This window comes from Gorilla gorilla, chromosome 16 (genome assembly GCF_029281585.2).
Source record: "Gorilla gorilla gorilla isolate KB3781 chromosome 16, NHGRI_mGorGor1-v2.1_pri, whole genome shotgun sequence".
Classification (NCBI taxonomy): domain Eukaryota; kingdom Metazoa; phylum Chordata; class Mammalia; order Primates; family Hominidae; genus Gorilla; species Gorilla gorilla.
In genome coordinates this window covers 32,266,250-32,285,280 of record NC_073240.2, presented here as the reverse complement: position 1 = coordinate 32,285,280, position 19,031 = coordinate 32,266,250, and the positions used below count along the sequence as shown (strand labels likewise).

Below are 19,031 nucleotides of genomic sequence, written 5' to 3'. Positions count from 1 at the left end.
TGTAATCCCAGCATTTTGGGAGGCTGAGGCAGGTGGATCACTTGAGGTCAGGAGTTTGAGACCAGCCTGGCCAACAACAGAGTAGTGAAAACCTGTCTCTACTAAAAACACACACACACAAAAAAAGATTAGCTGGGCATGATGGTGCGCACTTGTAATCCCAGCTACTCAGGAGGCTGAGGCAGGGGAATATCACTTGAACCTGGGAGGCAGAGATTGCACTGAGCCAAGATCACACCACTGCCTGGGTGACAGAGAGCTAGACTCCGTCTCAAACAAAAAAAAAGAGAATGAAATGGTGACAACTGGGTTTACATCTCATCTGGCTGGGAAAACACTTAAACAAAACAAAACTGGTATGGATGGATGTCTGATATAGTCCTCTTCCTCTTGGCAATAAAGCTTTTCTTAGATGGCATTTTACCAAGAACACAGGAGTCAGTGGGCAAATAATTGGACCAACCAATACTTTACAAACATGTTAATTTTATTGAGTAGGCATCAAAGCTTCTCTCTGTGTCAGGTAATGGAGAAGCCATGTCACACAGATTACAGAGCTATTTTTACTTGAAATAATCTTTCATAAAAGAAAGAAATTAAATACAATTCTTCTATAAAAAGTGCAGTAGTCATTACTGGAAGTTTTCCAAAATGAAAGCAAGATTTACTACATATTGCAAAAACTGGTTTAGTGCTTTAATACTTTACAAAGTAATATCCCAACCACAGAAGACAGCTCTTACAATGGGTTTCTTCTCCAAGAATGGACCGGATTGAAAAGGATATTTGCATTGAATTGGAATTAACACCTGCAGGTAGAAAGGGGTTCTGCACAACTGGGTCAAAGTAATGTGATTGACGACCTACTTTTGCCTCAGTGTTTTCCTTTGTCCACAGTAATCAAAGAAAATGGGAGAAATAAAGCAACATATATCATGCAAAAATCAGTCAAAGAAACCAAAAAAGAAAAAAGAAAGAGGAACATTCACTGACTTCATTAGGCCAAACGCACGTTTAATGGAACAAAGCAAACACAGGGTGAGGATGGTCCCTTGTTATAATTAACTTCAACAATCCTTAGTTAAAACAAGGCCAAATTCTCAAAGGTGATGGTGAATGGAGTTCAAACTCCGTAGATGAGGCAGTAACAGGTCACTAAGGAGCTTAGTCCCTCTGTGGACCCAGCTGAGCCTGCTCCTTGCTCCTAACAGCGCCTTTACTTGTAGGACTAAGAGCCCAGCCTTTCCCACCTGGGGGCCCAGGGAAGACAAGCTCCTACTGAATGGTGACTGGCTCTGTCAGAGGTGGGGCTTGCCTCTGTGTGTACGGGGGCTGGAGGCCACAGCTGATCTCCAACACATATTCATAGTGAGTTTCCTAGTTTTGGTCCTAAGTTAGTGGAGACAAGCTGCCCCACTCCCCACTGCCAAGTCATCATTCCATATCAGGTGTTTGGATTCCATTCCTGCAAGCAGGAAGAATGTGTGCAAAGAGCTGGACAGCCCATAGGGCCTAGGAGACCTTCACGGACACCTGCCATGGAGAAAGTTTGCATGGGCCAAGGGGGCAGGCTCTTGGGAAGCACACACTCCCTCCCTGAGTGCTGGCAGGAGCAGGCCTCCAGTCTGTTTGGGCAGCAATGAAAGGGACACTGTTTATTTGGCAATTCAAGCACAGGAATGCACATGTGTGGGCCCACTCACTGCTGGCTGGACAGCTGCAGAAAGGGCGTCATGATGGAGACCTTATGCCCCCTCCCACGAGGGACCTGAAAATATGGCATCAAGAGAAATGACAGCAAAACCACGGAAGTGAATTAAACAGAAGGACAAAGCCTTTAACCACGCCACAGTAGGACAAAAGTCCCATAAGAAGCTTGTAACAGTATTTTGCCAACAACTCTTAGAAGAAAACGCATTTGGCCAAAGGACCTAGAAGTAAACACCAAAGTTAGGTAGTTGTGAAAATCATCTGGCAGGGGCAGGAAGGTCACTAGAGGACCCATGCCTCCCCTGCTGTGGGTGAGGCCACCTGCCAGCACTGGAGGGCCACCGTGCTGGGGCCTGGGCCCAAGGAGGTGTGTGTTGCTTGGCTCTGTGGTGTCAAGGCCCTGGCCTTCCAGTGCACCTCCACCAGTGGCCAATGGGGATACCCGGGGGCCTTGGCTCTCTGGCCCTGCTGCTTCCAAATTTGTCAATGCAGTTACCCAGCCCTGAGCCGGTTAATGTTTGTGACAAGCTCCTCTTCCTCTGCAGCCTTGCTTTGGTGGCTGGAGGATGAGTCCTTCTAATGGTCAGGTGGACTTTCCCTGGGCTGGGCCATCTGCTGCTACCCGTGTTGAACTGGGAAGGACTGGGAGACACCTGAAGACTGATTGCAAAGGATTCTCTGGAATGGTCCAGGTCTACAGTGACCTCATGGAGTGATGGGAACCCACTACTGTGCATCTGGCTACAAGAGCTACCTGCAGAAAACTGTCTTCATCCCAGTTGGTTCCAAAATGCTCCCCTGCGAACAGTGAGCCTCATATTTGTGAGGTAGGGCTAGCGGCAGGGCAGGCATTCACTTGTCTGTGAACAGAAGCCACTGCTGCTGCCCGGTGTATCTAACCATCTTGTACCCATAGGAGCCAGGTCACTGGGTCAGCTAAAGTTCTCACAATAATAGAACCTAGATTTGATGAAAGCTGAAATTGACATTTTCTGGCCTCTTAATAGTTTTTAATTTACTGATTTAATTTCCATTTTCAATAAATACTTATCCAGTGCCTAATATGTGTCAGGCACTGTTGTAGGCACCAGGATACAGCAATGAGCAAGACATATAAAAGTTCCTGCCCACATGGAGCTTACAGTCTATGGGAGATGGGGAGGCGAGAATCAAATAAATGGATGAATGATTAACATCTGCAGCACTCAGATGGTGATAGGTGCACAAGAAGAAGATGCAGAGAGGTGGGTAGGGAGGGAGGGTGGGGTGTGTTGTCCTTTTAAATAAGTCAGGGAAGGCCTCATTGAAAGGTGACATTGGAGCAAAGACTGGCAGGTAGTGAGGGGTGAACCATGTGGCTCTCTGGGGAAGAATGTTCAGGTAGAAGGAATGGCATGTGCAAAGGCCCTGAGGCAGGAGGGTGCTTGTGACTAGAAATGGCAGGAAGGCCTACGTCCCAGGGCAGAGCAGCAGGCAGAAGAAGTACTGGGATGGGAGAGGCCTTTGTAAGGATCTGGCTTTTCCTCTGCCATGGGAGGCTGTTTCTTTGTTTCAAGTAGCACTCCAGTGTCCGTAAATTCTAAAACAGCTGGTTTCACTAATTTGTCCTCATTAAATAGGTTGCTTTGGTCTTGAATAAATTCAGCCTATATTTACTCTTAAAACCAAATGGTACTCTTCGCCTTATGTTAAACTAACAAATTATGTATATATATATCCTTGATATGCTCTTTGGGAGGAATAAAAAGATGTAAGCAATGTGCATCATTCTGTATGTACATAATTAGGATTAGTGAGGCCCCCTTTTTTGGCAAGATTAAAATAGCAAAAATGCAATTTTCAACAAATTATTTGGCAAAATAAATAGAAACAGTAACATTACTAGCATGGTTGGAGATGATGGCTTCAGTGCTATTCTGCAATTACGTGTGTCTTCGGCTCAGCCTGGTGGGGCCAAGTTCTTCATACTGCACAGACTGCACATAACTGTTGTTCCCAAGGGGTCCCTGCAGGGCATCTCCCTCGCTCTTTTCTGCTGGGGGCGCAGTGGGGAGGAACAATAGATCTTTTGGCAAAGAAGGGACCTGCATAACTGCTAACAGGCCAATTTGCACAGTGCCCGGAGCTGTCTTTCGTGACAGAAGCTTGCAGAGTGGTCCAGCCTGGATGTGCCGCGGGGCCTCCTGGGGTGAGCGTGGGGGGCTCTCCCCATGGCATATGCTGGCCTCTCTATCATGAACTACCCAGGACCCACTCCCGAGTCAGTGAGGCAGCACTGGCAGAAATACACTCCGGGCCAACAGACCCAGAGCTGTGGAGAGGACACGGGCAACAGGGTGGACTTGAATTAAACAAGAACAAAGCTGAGCGCTGGTCACTGCCCCGGCCAGCCACACTAAAACAGGCCAGCTAGAGTTTAGAGTCAGGAGTAAATGGGAAGGTGGTGCCTCAGATCTCTAGAGAGCCACCACTTTAAGGCGTTTTGGAAGGGGCTACCTGCTCCCTGGCATGCCAGCCACCTCTAGGCCCTTCATACGGTGTGTCTGTCCTCAGCTGGCAGCAGAACCGACTCAACTAGAGCAGGGGCCGCCTCTGCAGCCCAGCGAGGATGAAGCCAGGGCTGGTAAGGTCTGTCTGGCCCAGCAGGGCTTGCTCAGCCACAGAAACACGTTTCTTCTTATTTATTAGAAGCACTGAGGAAAGAAAAAGGACAGAACACTGGGGGTACTTAATTTTTAAAGTCCACACCAAGATGAGGAGAAAAAGAATCATGGCCATAAAGAAAGGAGCCCCAAACATACAGTAGATGCCTTCAGCGTTTACTCCAGGTCTCTAAGTGAATAAAAGACTCACATGGAATGGAACTTACACACATGGATTTGGAAAAGTCTGTTTTTTCTTGTACAAATTTCCCACCACTGATAAGTACAGCCCTTTTATCTTAACTAATGGGAAGTATATTTTAAGTTTATTTTTGCAAAGTAGAATAGTTCGCAAAATAAGTTTGTGGACACTAAGTGGGGGGGGGGTGGGGGGGGTGATGGGCCCATGACCCCTCCCCAGAGACAGGTCGGGCGCTGCATGGAGGATGTCCACACCCTGAGGTGTGCACCTGGAGGGCATGGAGAGTCCTTTTATCCTCAGCCCCCCCAATTCTTGACAGTAAGCTACGAGAAGTAGTAAATTAAATCATTTGGGAAAACATTCGATTTGTAAAGTAATAGATTCAAATGCCACTGGGTGGTAATAGGTAGGAAAAGGTCCACAGTAATTTAGTGAATACAAAGTATTCATTTAAGAGGAAAGGTGCAGTACCAAAATCCATGAACAGAAAAAAGGAAATCAAGCTTTCAATAAAAAAAGACATTGATACATTCCCACTTTCAGAAGGTATTTGAACAAGCAGCAAAAAACGTTTAACCCCCCGGAGCCCACAGTGGAGCTCCTTCCCACCTCCAGTTACCCTTCCAAGGGACAACCCTGTGACAATAACGGGTGCAAAATATTGCTCTGTGGCATGTTCTGAAAATAATACAAAAATAATTTTTATAGTACAGTTTAAACTTGGCTTGTAAAATTTCAACGTAACACAGCATAAAATCTACAAACAGAATACACTGAAAAACACCTTCCCTTAACAATATATTAAAAAAATCATTTACCCAGATAACAAATGTGCAGGAAATGTAAAGTAAATTTCTGAAATAACCTTCGCAGGGGTTTAGAAGTATCTGGGATCCTCTGGAAACCTGCAGTCCCTTGGAGACACCTGTCCTTCCTAGAAAGGGAAGTGTGGCCAGATCAGGTGGGGAAGGCTGCTCTCAGGCAGGGTCAGCTAGGGCAGCAGGGCCATGCACCCCGGTAGGACTCACCTTCTTTCCTTTCTCCCTGCTCCACAAAGGGCCCTCATGCCATGGAACATGAGGGAAGCCCTTGGCCCACATGCAGTCAACACAGTTTTTAATAGTTTCTGGCCAGCCTGCTGAAGTTGGTCTCTGGCCAGGGACGAGGTCTAAACGCCTCTTCTCAAAGAGCATGCTGTCGGTGCACGGGACTAGCACATTTAATATGACCATCGGCTCTCTACCCTTTGCATTTTTAATACTGTTTAGAGGAAGGATGGATCCAGCTCTCTCACAAAAGGAAATGGCTATTCCTAAGTCATGTGGACTGAGTGGTAATATATCAGCCTGGAGCAGGTGTCCACAGGCGTCTGGCGCCTTGTTACCACATTGAGAAGCTGGGGTGCAGGATGCAGCCAGTGGCTTTATCTCAGGCTCTTATTTAGGGCACATCTGTCATCAGATGGTGATGGGTGGAGGTAACTTGGAAATGCAAGGGTAGAATAGGTCCTGGTGTTTTGATAATTACGTACTCTGCCTGGTTTGGAAGGTTTTCCTCTATTACAATGGACTGTTTTTATTCTGGTTTTTTTTTTTTTTTTAATTAGACAAACCTGGCAGATAGCATGAGAAAGAAAATATCTGAATTAGCATAGCCAGTTTTAGAAATTTCTGGTTGGCTGTTTTTACATTAAGAAATGAAAAAAACAAGCAAGAATTGACTTTATGCCTCCTTGACATCTTGTGCATATGAGTTTGGTTTCTGAATGGATTATTGGAGCATTTTTAAGGTTAGGTGTCTCAATCTTTTAAGAGTGACGAGCATGAGGAGTGGCCGGCATCCACACCTGAAGCAACACTTTCTGTGATCCCACAGCTTTGGATGCCAAAGCAGCTGCTCAGCGTGACACGAAGAATCAGTCCAGAAAGCTGCCACAGACCCTCTCCATGAGATTTTTAAAAAACCACTTTTGTTTTCTGAGTAATAAAAGAAACCCCAGTAATATTAGGGACATGGATGTTAGTACAGTAATTACCACACATTGAAAATATTGTTCAGCAGGAAAAGTAAAACTTTCAAAAAATTTCTTAAAGATCCTATTTAATAAATAATTTTTGATTTAAGGAACCACTTATGCAAAACTTGAACAAATTACTGAAAACTCCACCTGCTGTGGAATAATTAAAAACAAAAAGGCATTACTCACAGGAGATACTCAATTATTTTATTATAATTTCTCAAACAAGTAAAAAAAATCCCCTCCCCCCACCTTTTTTTTTCGTTTTTGCTGCTCTTTAGTTAGGGAAAAAAGCATCGTTTCTAGAGGAGAAGCTGGCTCCAGTGAAGAGATGGTCGACCTCCTGCTTTTTCTGAGGATACACTCACAGCAAAGCCAGGCGCTTTCTCCTGTCCTAGGATTATTAGAAGCTATTCTAAGGCTCTCACAGGTTTTATAGTATTCTTTGTTAGTGAGGATTTTACCCATCTTATCCTCATTTCTTGGAAACAAGCTCGTTCCTTAGTGAGGCAGATTTAGCTCCTCAGTGTCCTTGGCCAAGAACGGTGTTCTCCGGAGGTAATCTTGGAAGGAAGAGGCTGCATATTGCTGCTCAAAACAGGGTAGCTAAGGACACATTTTTTTTTTCCTCAAGAAATGTAGGAGGCACCAAAAAAGAGACTGCTCAGGGATCGGGCTGCTCCCTCATTGTGTCACGAGACGGAAGCAGGGTCGTCCTGCCCCGTGGAGGGGCCACGATCACAGTGAGTCCCTTTACCTGGCTGAACCCAGACAGATGCAGGTTTGGGGGTGGGCTTCCTTCCTGGTTCCCCCAGCCCCTTCCCTTTGGAAAGAGCAGCAGCCTAGTGGGGGCTTACACAGTGACCAAAGGGTCAATTCCTCGCTGTCTCCCGGGGCACCGATGGTCACCGCCCAGGGGCCCGCCAGCGACAGTCCACTGTGGAAGTGCCTTCAAAGGAGAAATGTGAGCAGGCTGTCCTATCTGCTCCTCTATGAGCAAATCCAAATTGTGAGATGGGAACCCTGCTTTTTGGACCCTAGGTGTCTTTGGAAAGCTCCTGTCACCTGAGCTGCCCGGCACTGGGAGCCATCGCTGTACCTCACCGCGCCCGCGAGACGGGTGGTCCAGTGCCCTTTCCACGGCCGCCCGCGGCTTGGATGGCAGTGTGAATGGTGCTTGAGCCGGGGCTGGGGGAGGAGGTTTTGCTTATGAAATGGAGCTGTGTGTTTCTAAAGGGCCACAGTGACCACCAGGGCGTCAGCTGGCGGCCAGGTACCCGCCTTCTCCTAGGCCCCGGGATGGGAGGCAGGTAGAGCCCACAGAGGAGCCTCCACCGCAGCCCCGGGTGCGCGCCCGCTCTAAGCCCTAGGTACTACCAACCTCGCACAAGGGACCGCTACCTGGAAGAGGTCATCGCTAGGGTAGAAGAAAAAAAAAAAAAGCAAAAAAAGCATGTAAAACACTCCCTTCTAAAAACAAAGGGCTGCGAATTTCTTTATTTCTCTTATTGAGGAACAAAAATACTCTTGCAATGGCTATTGAGTTTCCACAGGTACGAGGCAGATGCTAGGCTAGCACACCCACTTCCAACAGTATGACTTGTTTCCTATCCGTCTACTACCTGAGTGGCGTCAGTGTAGGTTCAGGCACCATTAGGAACGTTTGACCAAACACGTACACGGCACTGACAGAGGAGGCGCCGGCCTTCCGGTGGACCAGGGCATGTAAAAAAGACACCGACACAATGGAAAAGAAATCCTCGAAGGTAGAACCTCGCCGCCCGCGCCGCGCCGCTCAGGGCCGGGCCCCGCGCGCCTCGCGCCGCCGCCGCAGCTCCTCGCGGTAGCAGTAGGAGCAGTAGTGCTCGGTCTCGGCGCGCCCGTAGAACGCACAGTTCTCGCGCTGGCAGCGCCGCTGCACCGGCCCCGGGCCGCCACGGCCGCACTCACCGTTCGAGCGCGCGGTCGGCGCGTCGGCGTCGGCGAACTCCAAGCCGTCGCGCACAGCGCCGAAGCCGTTGGTGTAGGTCTGCGACTTGTGCTCGGCCGCCCCCGCCGTCCCCGCCGCGCCCGGTAGGGCCCCGGGCGCCGCGCGCGCCAGCGACTCGACCGTGTTGACGGTGCGCAGGGCGGCGGCGCGCGCCGGGCTGTAGCTCTGCGACGACAGCGAGCGGTTCTGCTGCGGGTACGTGGCGCACGGCCGTAGCGCCCCCACGGCCGGCGCGCACGCCTCGTCCCGCGCGCCCGACGCCTGCACGTGGATGACGCTCTGGCGCGCTGGCGCCGGGGGGCTGCGGCCAGGGACTGGTCCGCTGGCGCCCGCACGCCGCGCGCCTCCCCCCGGGGAGGCCGTGCCGCCCGCCGCCGCCCGCGCCGCACGCCCTGCCGCGGGCCCGGGGCTCGGCCGCTCCTTGAGCTTGAGCACCAGCTGCGTGGGTGGGCCCGGAGAGGCGCGCTCCGGGACCGGCGCGCCCTCCGTCTCCGGTCTGCGCGGCGGCCGCTTGGCCGTGGCGGCGGCGGCGGCGGCAGCGGCGGCCGCAGTGGCGGCGTCGCGGCGCCGCTGCTCCTGCTCGGCGCTGAAGCGCTCCTGCGCGCTCGTCAGGTAGTAGCCGATCATCTCCTCGTGGAACTGGTGCCGGTGGCTGGTGAGCAGCAGGCCGGCGAAGATGAACTTGCGCTCCCCCTGCATGGCGGCGCGCAGGATGTTGAGGCTCAGCTTCACGTCCGTGCTGTACTTCCAGGCGTCGCCCCGCGGCCCACCGCCCTTCTCCGCCGGCGACGCGCCCGCTGCCTTGTCTGTGGGCGACGGCGTGGTCTTCTCCGACGGCGACGTGCTGGCTGACGCACCAGACTCCTCCTTGCTGCCCTTGCGCGACTTGGCCTTCTTCTCCTTGCCCCGCTCGGCCGAGTCCCCGTTCTTGCCATTGGCGGAGTTGGCGCGGCCCATCTTGCCGTGCACCAGGCCGCCGAGGCCGCCCATGTTTTTCTTCAGCTTGATGCCCAGCGTCTTGCTGAAGCTGCCCAGCTTGTTGGCCACGGAGTCGGCGCGCGTCTTGTCCTTCTCCTTGCGCTGCTTCTCCTTCTCCTTGTCCTTGCCGTTCTTGCCGTTATTGCTGTTAGAATTGCTGCACACCGAATCGCGGTCCGAGTCCAGCGAGTCGGCCAGGGACTGCACGTCCTCCCCTGCCGAGGCCGTAGGAGACTCCGGCTGTGCCAGGGGCGCCTGTGTGGAGAGGGAGGGCCGGATCGAAGGTGGTTAGAGAAGAGCTGTCCACGCGCCAGCGAGGAAGACACACCTTGCCCCTGTGTTGCCGAGGCTAGGGCCCTCGACCTTCACTGTCCCAGTCCCCACTGTCGCTCTGGTGACTATGACATCCGGATGGGCGGTGCTGAAGGAGCGGATAGGAGTGGGCTCTGATCTGCTGCGGTAGTAAAAGGATGTAGGGACCTCTTATCTGCATGTGTCTTCTGGCCGGGGAAGCTGGGGTGTACTCATTCTCTCTGGGGGACCTCAGGTACTTGGTACCCTGGAACCCTGAGTGGGGTATTGTAGCAGGGTGCAGATACCCCACTTGGTCTTGGTCCCCAGAGCCTTGTCACAATTTAGAACGGTCAGGTTCAGACTCTGGCCTTCCCCCACTGGCAAGGCCGCCTGCTTGACCAGACACAGGTCCCAGGCTGGCCTCTGGAAGGATGGAGGCCTTCAGGTGGGGAGGACACTGGGCCTGCACAGAAGTGTCTCCTCTGAAAAGATGTCTCACCTCACGCCAGGCATGGGACAGAAACCTTGCACTCAACCTCATTCATCGGATCTTGGATCAAACACCCCCTTGTTTCAGGGATGCCAAATCGCTTCAGGAGTTCCTTTCTCACTCAGTTTGGCAAGGTGGAATGCTAAATTGAGGAGGATTCTGAAATAGGCCTGCGCTCAGCAAAAAAGATGTTCCCATTCCCAGAAAAGTCCCCCTGGGTGGGGTGGGGTGACGCTGGGGAGCACTTCTTGGATGAGACCCACTGATGAGGTCAACCAGTCTGAGGGGGGCACGACCATATCTGGGGTGGGGGGAACCTAAGAAAAGAGGTGGGAGAGCAGAGAGGCAGGCAGCACCTACTACTTCTCTGTAGGGACCTCCCTGGGTGAGGAGAGAATTCTGACCGAGTGTCATTGGACGAGAGGCAGGGCCTATCATGCTGGCCGCTGGGTGCTGCAGGAACTGGTGCTCATACCTGAACAGGCGTCCCTGGCTTCCAGGGGATGAGCCTGGGAGAAGGCCCATTGCTCTCCCACTTAATTTTTGTCCCCCCCTCAAACCCTTCAAGCAAGTTCAAGAGTCGGTGACTCTCCTGTGACCAGGTCACCCCGAAGCAAAGGTGGGCAGAACTGACCCTCACCACCTCCCACTCTGAAATTCCTTTCCCCTTCCCACCTGGGATAGGAAGGTGTGAAGTGTTTCAGACTGGTGCGTGAGACACTAAAGGGTGGACACTCGGGCTGGGCCAGGAAGGGAGGTGCGCCTGGTGCTAGCAGGAGCGCACTGAGAGCGGGCTCAGGAGTCCCTGGCTGGAAGGACCCTTCCCACAGTTGTCTGCTGAGAGCCCTGCATCTGACATAAGGGCACTGAGGCCTGGCAATTGCAGGCAGAGCTATTCTCAGCCCGAGAGCCTCCTGATTCTACATCCCGAGCCGCTGCCATCACTCCCCATGTGGGTGCTGAAGAACAACAGCCACAGCACTACGAGAGTGCTCCAGGCCTTTGAGACGCAGGACTCAAACTGCCATCGACTGGCTGTCACTTATGCCATCAGTAAAATGGGGTATCAGTCCCTGCCTCATGGAGCCCTGGGAGATGATGTACAGGCAGAGGCTGGAGTCTGAGAGCACTGAGAAGTGCTGGCCACCGCCCGACTCCTTGACTCATGCCACTCCTTTACTGATTCCTTGTGAGCCCCACTTTAAGACTAAGTAAATGTCTGGAGAGGACCAATTACTTGCAGGCTGTTTTTTACAAATCCTTTCCCCTGGCAGTTCACTACTGAGATTTCAAAAAACATCAATCAGTCAGATGCTTAAAACGAATCCCTCAGCGTTTGCAAGCAGGGGCAGCCCCGACCCTCTGGAGGCAGGCAGCCTCATGGGGCATAGGCCCCTCTCCTCACCTTCCTGCCAGCTCCACCCACCAGTGTGCTGCCTCTGGGAGGGGAGGAAGGGGGCGCCGAGGAATCGCGCTCTCAGTTCCCTGGCTTTTTTTGAGGACCCACACAGTTTATAATTAATTCCGCTCTGCGGCAGCACATTGTGTTCTGATCTTAGCAGATAGTTTTGTGTTGTGACTTGCCTGTGGCTTGTTTTCTGAGTGGGCGTGTTTATTCCTTCTGCAGAAAATAGGGGGACAAAAAATCCCTTTACAAGAGCACATGCTTGCATGCACACATGCCTACATGTGTGTACACAGCCACTAGGTCCAGCCAGAGCCACTTCAAGCCATAGCCAGGGTGGCCCCAGCTGCATGCAGCTGGGATGGCTAGGTCAAAGGAGGTGGGGGAGCTACTGGGCTGTGGGTATGGCTGGGGTGGGCGGCCGGGCAGGGGCAGGCAAGAGTGTGGGAGCATTTGGGAGGATGCATCCTGGTCAGACTGGAGCTGAGCAGCCTGGACCCTGCTGCCAGGTCTGGTCCCAGCACAGCCAGGCTCACCCGTGTCTCGGAGGGGATCCGGATCCACGTCACGTTCATGTAGCTGTGCAGAAGGTTCAGCTTGGCTTCTAGCGACAGGATAAGGCTGGCAAGAGAAGAATATCCTATTGAAATGGTCTGAGCTGGCCCTTATAGCACCCAGTCCACTTGCATGCCAGCTGTCCCAGGAGGAACAGGGGTGGTACAGTCCCTCCCCAGGATGCCCCAGCCATAGCCCTCCCTGTGGGCGCTGGGGAAAGGGACAGAGTAGGGTCTTACTGGGCCAGCCGGGCGTTATCGTTGTCATCTTTCCCCCACTCCCAGTCCTTGCCAGGGTCCACTGCAAAGTGCAGAGGCAGCAGCTTGTGCTCAGAATCCGTCAGGGGGATCACAGCTGGAACAGAAGAGACAGAGCCGTGCTTGTAGCCCCGGCAGTCCCCAGGCAGGATGGCAAGGAAATTCCCAAGCCAGGTATCCGGGTGACAAATGCACCGAGTGGACATCTACACAGATCTGTGCCAGCAGGAGCATGAAGACCAAAACCACTATTGCTAGTTTTTAAAATTTCGTATTTATTGTGGACAGTGGAGAGCAGTTGGAAGCGTCACCTGGACCCTGGCTCTCTTTGGGTCTGTCCAATGGCAGATACTCCATTGGGCATCAGAATGGGAAAAAAGCTATTGCTGCTTCTGCTATTTCTAGGAAGGATCTAGGCAGGTTAGGCACACTTTGGGAGGCCACCTTGCAGGTGGGCCTGGGGCTCAGCTCTCCTGTCTCATCCCAGAGAAGGGCCGAATGTGCAAGTCAGGTGAGCAAGGGTGTTGCTGACCTCTACTGGTTTGTAATTCTGTGCCACAAGTCTGTATCAGTGCCTGGGACCCATGGACCCACCCGCCCCTGCCCGTGGGAAGCTCACCTGTGCTGGGGACAGATAAGCAGGTTAACAAACATCTCATAATGTCAGGTGGTGATGAGCCCTGGAAGGGTAAACACCAGGCAGAAGGCAGTGATGGTGAAGCCTTTTTCGGATGGGGTCAGGGGGTCCTTTTGAGGAGGTCACATGTAGGTGGAGATTGCAGTGATGAGCCACTGGCTGGTCATTTCTCAGAGGGATTGACTCATCACAAAACTTCTGTGGTGAAACTCACCACCCGTGGGAAATCCTGGCTCACTCCAGAAGGGCTAGGGTGGAGGGGGTATCTACAGGTTTGGGATCTTCTAGGAGCTTCTGAGCTGCTGGGGGACCTGATGAGAGGAGTGCCTAGTGACATGGTTGACTCCTCCCAAGGGCATTGTCAGGGACAAGGGCAGGAGGAACTGGGAGATGGTCTCCCCAAGTCTTTCCTCGCAACAAGCAGCAGCCTCCTCCATGGACTCCACTTAGCTCCCCTGCAGGCCCCACACGTGGGAGTCACACACAGCAGAGAAGCACAGCTACCTTGGACCAGCTGCTTTGCCTCTTTGCTGGTGCCCATGGTTCATGGCAAGGGTGCCATGGCAAGAACAAGAAGGCAAGGAAATAGATCAAATCGAAGACTGAACACCAACTTGATTTGGTAAGAAATTGGAAAAACTGACTCAATGCTGCCCTCCAGTGTTGCTTAAGAGGAAAAGTGGGTGCAAGTAATTCCCCTCTCCACCCCTGCACCTCTTCTTCTCCAGCTTCCCCAAGCTGCCAATAAGGGAAATGCAGCTTTGCTGACCAATGACCAGCTCCGGGCTTTTCATTAATCTGGCTTGGGATTGGAAAGTGCAGTGCTCTGATTTGAGAGGTCAGGGGTGGCTTGGCCTGGCTTTGCTGCAGCCTGCTGGGTTCTGCCTTGACGTGGCCACCCTTTCCAGATCTGAGCTGCAGGGCAGACACACCCAAGGAGGGCTGCAGGGCTGGCTCAGGGACAGGTCTCCCTTGGGTGGTGCCCAGCAGCCTGTCCCATAGTTCTATGAGTCACTACACAAACAGAGAAGGGGTTAGCCTCGCTTCTTACTCATGGGGCAGGGGGTGGCACAGGCTCTCCCCATCCACAATGTTTCCCAGAATAGAGCAGTGCAGCTCTTGGGAGTTCCAAGCCCCCATGAATGGATGGGCCAAACCAAAGTGTCCAGGAAAGGGACTCAAAAAGCGACATTTTAAATAAGCATCTCCTGTGGCTTTTAAAATCAAGCAAATTCAGGAAATATTGTTCTAGAACAAGAATAATCTGTTAGAAGCAGTTCCTGTGGGTGCAACTTGGACATTTTGGGTCTGGCTGTCCACCCGCTTCCCAGGGTAGAATTGCTGTTGGAGAACATCAGCCCAGCCACCACTCCATGTCTTAGCCACCCCGCCCCCAGGATTTAGGGGGAACAGGCACCTAGCAGCATCCATGGTCTGTGGGCAGAAGCAATGTAGGAAGTGCTGGGTGATGTGCTCAGGCATGGGGGTGCCTCTCCCCACTCCCCTTCCATGGTGCCTGCAGAAGACAGCAGATCTCCACTGAAGAGCTGCCTGACAATTGAGAACACTCCTTTTAGACTTCCACTGTGTTAAGTCACTGTGATTTTGGTTTGTTTGTTTCAGATAAACCACCTAAGCTAAGACGGCACCCCAGACAGTCACCCTCACTTCCCTATCATGGGGTTCCTGGGGACTCCTCCCCTCAACAGCAGGGCTGGAATGGACTCCTTGGGCTGCCCAGGGCTTCAGTGCACGGTGGGAATACCCCTGAAGGGGCTAGTGCCTGTCCACCTAGAAGGGTCCGGCAGCCTTGCGGCCTAGATCTGGCTGGGGTGAAGGGCCAGGTACTGAGAGGCTCTACGGACATGCCTGCTCACAACTGAAGACACCGAGGGGCTCAAAGGAAGGCTTTTCTGCAGAGGGTCAACTGCGGCCTGTGGTGAGGGCTGGGGCTACAGAGCCCAGGGACAGTTCCGGCCAGGAGGCCATGAAAACAGGTCCTCCTCGTGAGCAGCGGCTGCTCAGGATGCCTCTGCTTCTCAACTGTACACCCTGACATTTCCCTATTGGAAACCTGGCTTTACCAGTGAGGAGCAGCCATGCAGCGGCTTGCCCTCTGGTGGTAAATGTCTAGAACAGCAACTGTTTTCAAAATGAGCCTAGAAAGGCCGGAAAGGTGTTTTGTTTCTGTTTTTGAAAGGCCTCTTGTATGTCTTTTAGCCTGGAAACATATAGGCATCATCTCATGCTAGCCTGAATATATTCTGAGTACTTATTTTCTAAAAAAATCAAGATTTCTGGTTTTTGTCTCCGATGTGAAAAGCTGGAAGAGCATTGTTCCACCATGAAAACATTCCAGTCAAACTGCAAATTCACAACTTATCTTTAACCCACCAGACAGCTGAAGTCACAGGGAAACCGACTTATCCAATATCTAAGGAAAGACAGGTGCCTCCAAGGAGAGACAGACATGAGCTTAAGAAGGGCCAATTCAGCTGGACCCCAGTAAGAATCATTCAGCTAAAATGGTTAAATTGGTAAAGGAACAGTATCAGCTAGTGAAATAATATGGAACCCTGGGGGCTGAAGATATAAAGGAAACTCACATGCACCTGCAGGCTCCTCTCCACAGGACCTACCTGGTTCTCCCAAAAAAGACTGGCAGGAATTCTAAGAGAGTGTCTCCATAGATATTTCCATCCTACCTCTACCAAGGAATAAAAGCTTAAACTGCAGAGTGTAGGGCAACAAACACTGGGTGCACTAAGGGTCATCTTCTGTTACTCTGATTAAGCATCTGTCTTAGGCAGGCACTGTATCCCTGGATCTGGGGATGGGGGTAACCTTCCTGGGCTATCATAACTAGACTGGTCCAAACCTAGACTCTAAAAACCTAGCAAAAGGAAAGGCATGCTTCTTTCCAGGAATAAAAGTGATTTACTGCAGTCTTTACTGTCCTACTCAAGATGCCTGGCTTTCAGCAACGACAACAAAAAACCTATGAGGCGAAAGGAAAGATAAAAAAAAAAACCCAACACATTGATAAAAGACAAAGCAGTTGATAGAACAAGACTCAGCTATGACACAGGTGTTGAAACTATCAGACAACGAATTAAAAATAACTGATTAATAAGTTAAGGACTAATAGAAAAGCCGGATACCATGCAAGATTTGATGGTTAATTTCAGCATACAGAACAAATCTATGAGAAAGAAATGAAAATGCCAGAAATGAAAAACACAATAATAGAGGTGAAGAATGATTTTGAGGGGCTGGTCAGTTGACTTGATATAGCTGAGCAAAGAATCTGTAAACCTCAAGATAGGTTACTAGAAATTACACAAACTGAAACAGAAAAAAAGGAGGTGGGAAACTGAACACAGCATCTAAGAGCTGTGTGACAATATCAGCACCTTAAGTTCTGTGTAAATGAAATCCCAGAAGAGAGAAAAAACAATGCAAAATAAAATTTTAAAGAAATAATGGCTAAGAATTTTTCAAAATTAATGACAACCATCAACACAGATCTAAGAAACTAAGAGAACATCAAGCAGAAAAAGTAACAACACCACAAATATTCCTATAATAGCATCTTAACACTTCTGAAACCCAAAGACAAAAAGAAAGTCTTGAAGGCAGCCAGAGAAAAAAGAGGATACATTATACAGAGAGAAACAAAGATACAAATTACAACAGACTTTTCATGGTAAAACAGGTAAGCCAGAAGATAATGGAGTGACATTTTTAAAGTGCTGAAAGAAAAAAAAAAAAACTGTTAATCTATAATTCTATACCCAGCCAAAATATCTCTGAAACATGAAGAAGACATAAAGAGTTTTTCAAACAAAAGTGAGCAAATTCATTGCCTGCAGACCTGAACTACAGGAGATGTTAAACTGCAAGAAATATGGTACCAGTAGAAACTTGTATTTACACAATTAAGAGTGATGGAAATGGAATAAATGGATGTGAAAATTCATTTTTTTCTTCTTTTTAATTGCTCTAACAGATAACTGTCTAAAGCAAAGGGCAGCAGTGCATTATGAATTTATAACAGATGTAAAAATAAAATGATAATAGCAAAGAATGGGAGGGAGGGATTGGTAATACACTGTTGTAATATCCTTATACAACATGTGAAGTCGAATAATATTACTTAAAATAGAATCTTATTAATTAGACCAGGTGTGGTGGCTCACACCTGTAATTCCAACACTTTGGGAGGCCAAGGTGGTTGGATCACTTGAGGTCAGGAGTTCGAGATCAGCCTGGCCAACATGGTGAAACCCCATCTCTACTAAAAATACAAAAATTAGCTGGGCATGGTGCTGTGTGCCTGTAATCCAGCTACTCTGGAGGCAGAGGCAGGAGAATCGCTTGAACCCAAGAGGCGGAGGCTGCAGTGAGAGGCTGCAAGATCATGCCACTGCGGTCCAGCCTGAGTGACAGAGTGAGACTCTGTCTCAAAAAAAAAAAAAATCTCATTAATTAAAGATGTTTATTGTAAACCCTAGGGAAACCACGAACAATTAAAAATAGGGGTATAACAGGTCCATAGTGGAAATAAAACGGAACCATTAAAAAGCTCAATTAACCCAAGATAAGATAGCAAAAGAGAAACAAAAGGAACAACGAACTCACACAGTACATAGAAAACAGGTAGCAAGATGGTGGATTTTAATCCAAACATATCATTAATACTATTAAATGAAAATGGTCAAAACATATCTTTTAAAAGATAAAATTGTCAGACTGGATGAAAAAGCAAAACCCATATATATGCTGTCTACAAGAATCTCATTGTAAGGGCCAGGCACTGTGGCTCATGCCCAGCACTTTGGGAGGCTGAGATGGGTGGATCACTTGAGGTCAGGGGTTCGAGACCAGCTTGGCCGACATGATGAAACCCTGTCTCTACTAAAAATACAAAAATTAGCTGGGCATGATAGTGTGTGCCTGTAATCCTAGCTACTTGGGAGGCTGAGGCAGGAGAATTGCTTGAATCTGAGAGGTTGAGGTTGTAGGAAAAAAAAAAAAAAGAAAAAGAATTCCATTTTAAATATAAAGACATATGGAGGTTAAAAGATATTCACTAATGGAAAGAGAGCTAGAGTAGCCATATTTATGTCAAAGTAGGCTCCAGAACATGGACTGTTACCAAAGAAAAAGAGGAACATTACATAATGATAAAGGGGTCAATTTGCCAAGAAGACATAATCATCCTATGTGTATGCATGCTCCTAACAACATAGCTTCAAAGTACATGAAGCAAATACTAACAAAAATGAGAGAAATAAACAAATGTATTACAGCTGCAGACTTTGCTACTTTTTGCTCAGTAATTGACAGAGCAAGTAGGCAGAAACCAGTAAGGATATAGAAGAACTGAGCTGCACTCTCAGAGAATTTGAGGTAATTGACGTTTCTAGAACCTAACAAGAGCAGAGTATATATTATTTTCAAATACATATGGAATATTCACCAACACAGAACATATTCTTAGCCAGTCTGAGTGCATTAAAAAGAACAGAAATCATGATGTTTGTGCTCATGTCATAACTGAAACTATAAACCAGTAACGAATATTTGAACAATCCCCCAAAACTTGAAACTCAAACAGCCTGTTTCTAAATAATCCATAAGTCAGAGGAAGTCTCATGGGAAATTAACGAATAGTTTGAACAGAATGAAAATGCAAATATAGCACATCAAAATTTGTATGGTGTAGTTACAGCAGTACTTAGGGGAAAACTTATAGCATTAAAATGCTCATATTAGATAAGAAAACAAGTCTCAAATTAGTAATCAAAATTTCTGCCTTAAGAAACTAGAAAAGGGGTAGCAAATTAAACTC

General features: G+C 49.5%; 1 protein-coding gene across 2 annotated transcripts in view; it reads right to left on the bottom strand.

Annotated features, from left to right (window-relative positions):
* Positions 1–466: 466 nt before the first annotated feature.
* Positions 467–19,031, bottom strand: part of OTUD7A (OTU deubiquitinase 7A) — a 386,443-nt gene continuing 367,878 nt past the window's right edge. The window contains exons 12-14 of one of the 2 annotated variants that reach the window (XM_031002375.3): positions 12,523–12,637; positions 12,265–12,349; positions 467–9,794 (exon numbers count right to left, since the gene is read on the bottom strand). In XM_031002375.3, the coding sequence (XP_030858235.2) occupies positions 8,367–9,794; positions 12,265–12,349; positions 12,523–12,637 (1,628 nt within the window). In that variant the 3' untranslated portion in view covers positions 467–8,366. The remainder of the gene's footprint in view (positions 9,795–12,264; positions 12,350–12,522; positions 12,638–19,031) is intronic. The other variant, XM_031002376.3, reaches the window with a different exon arrangement.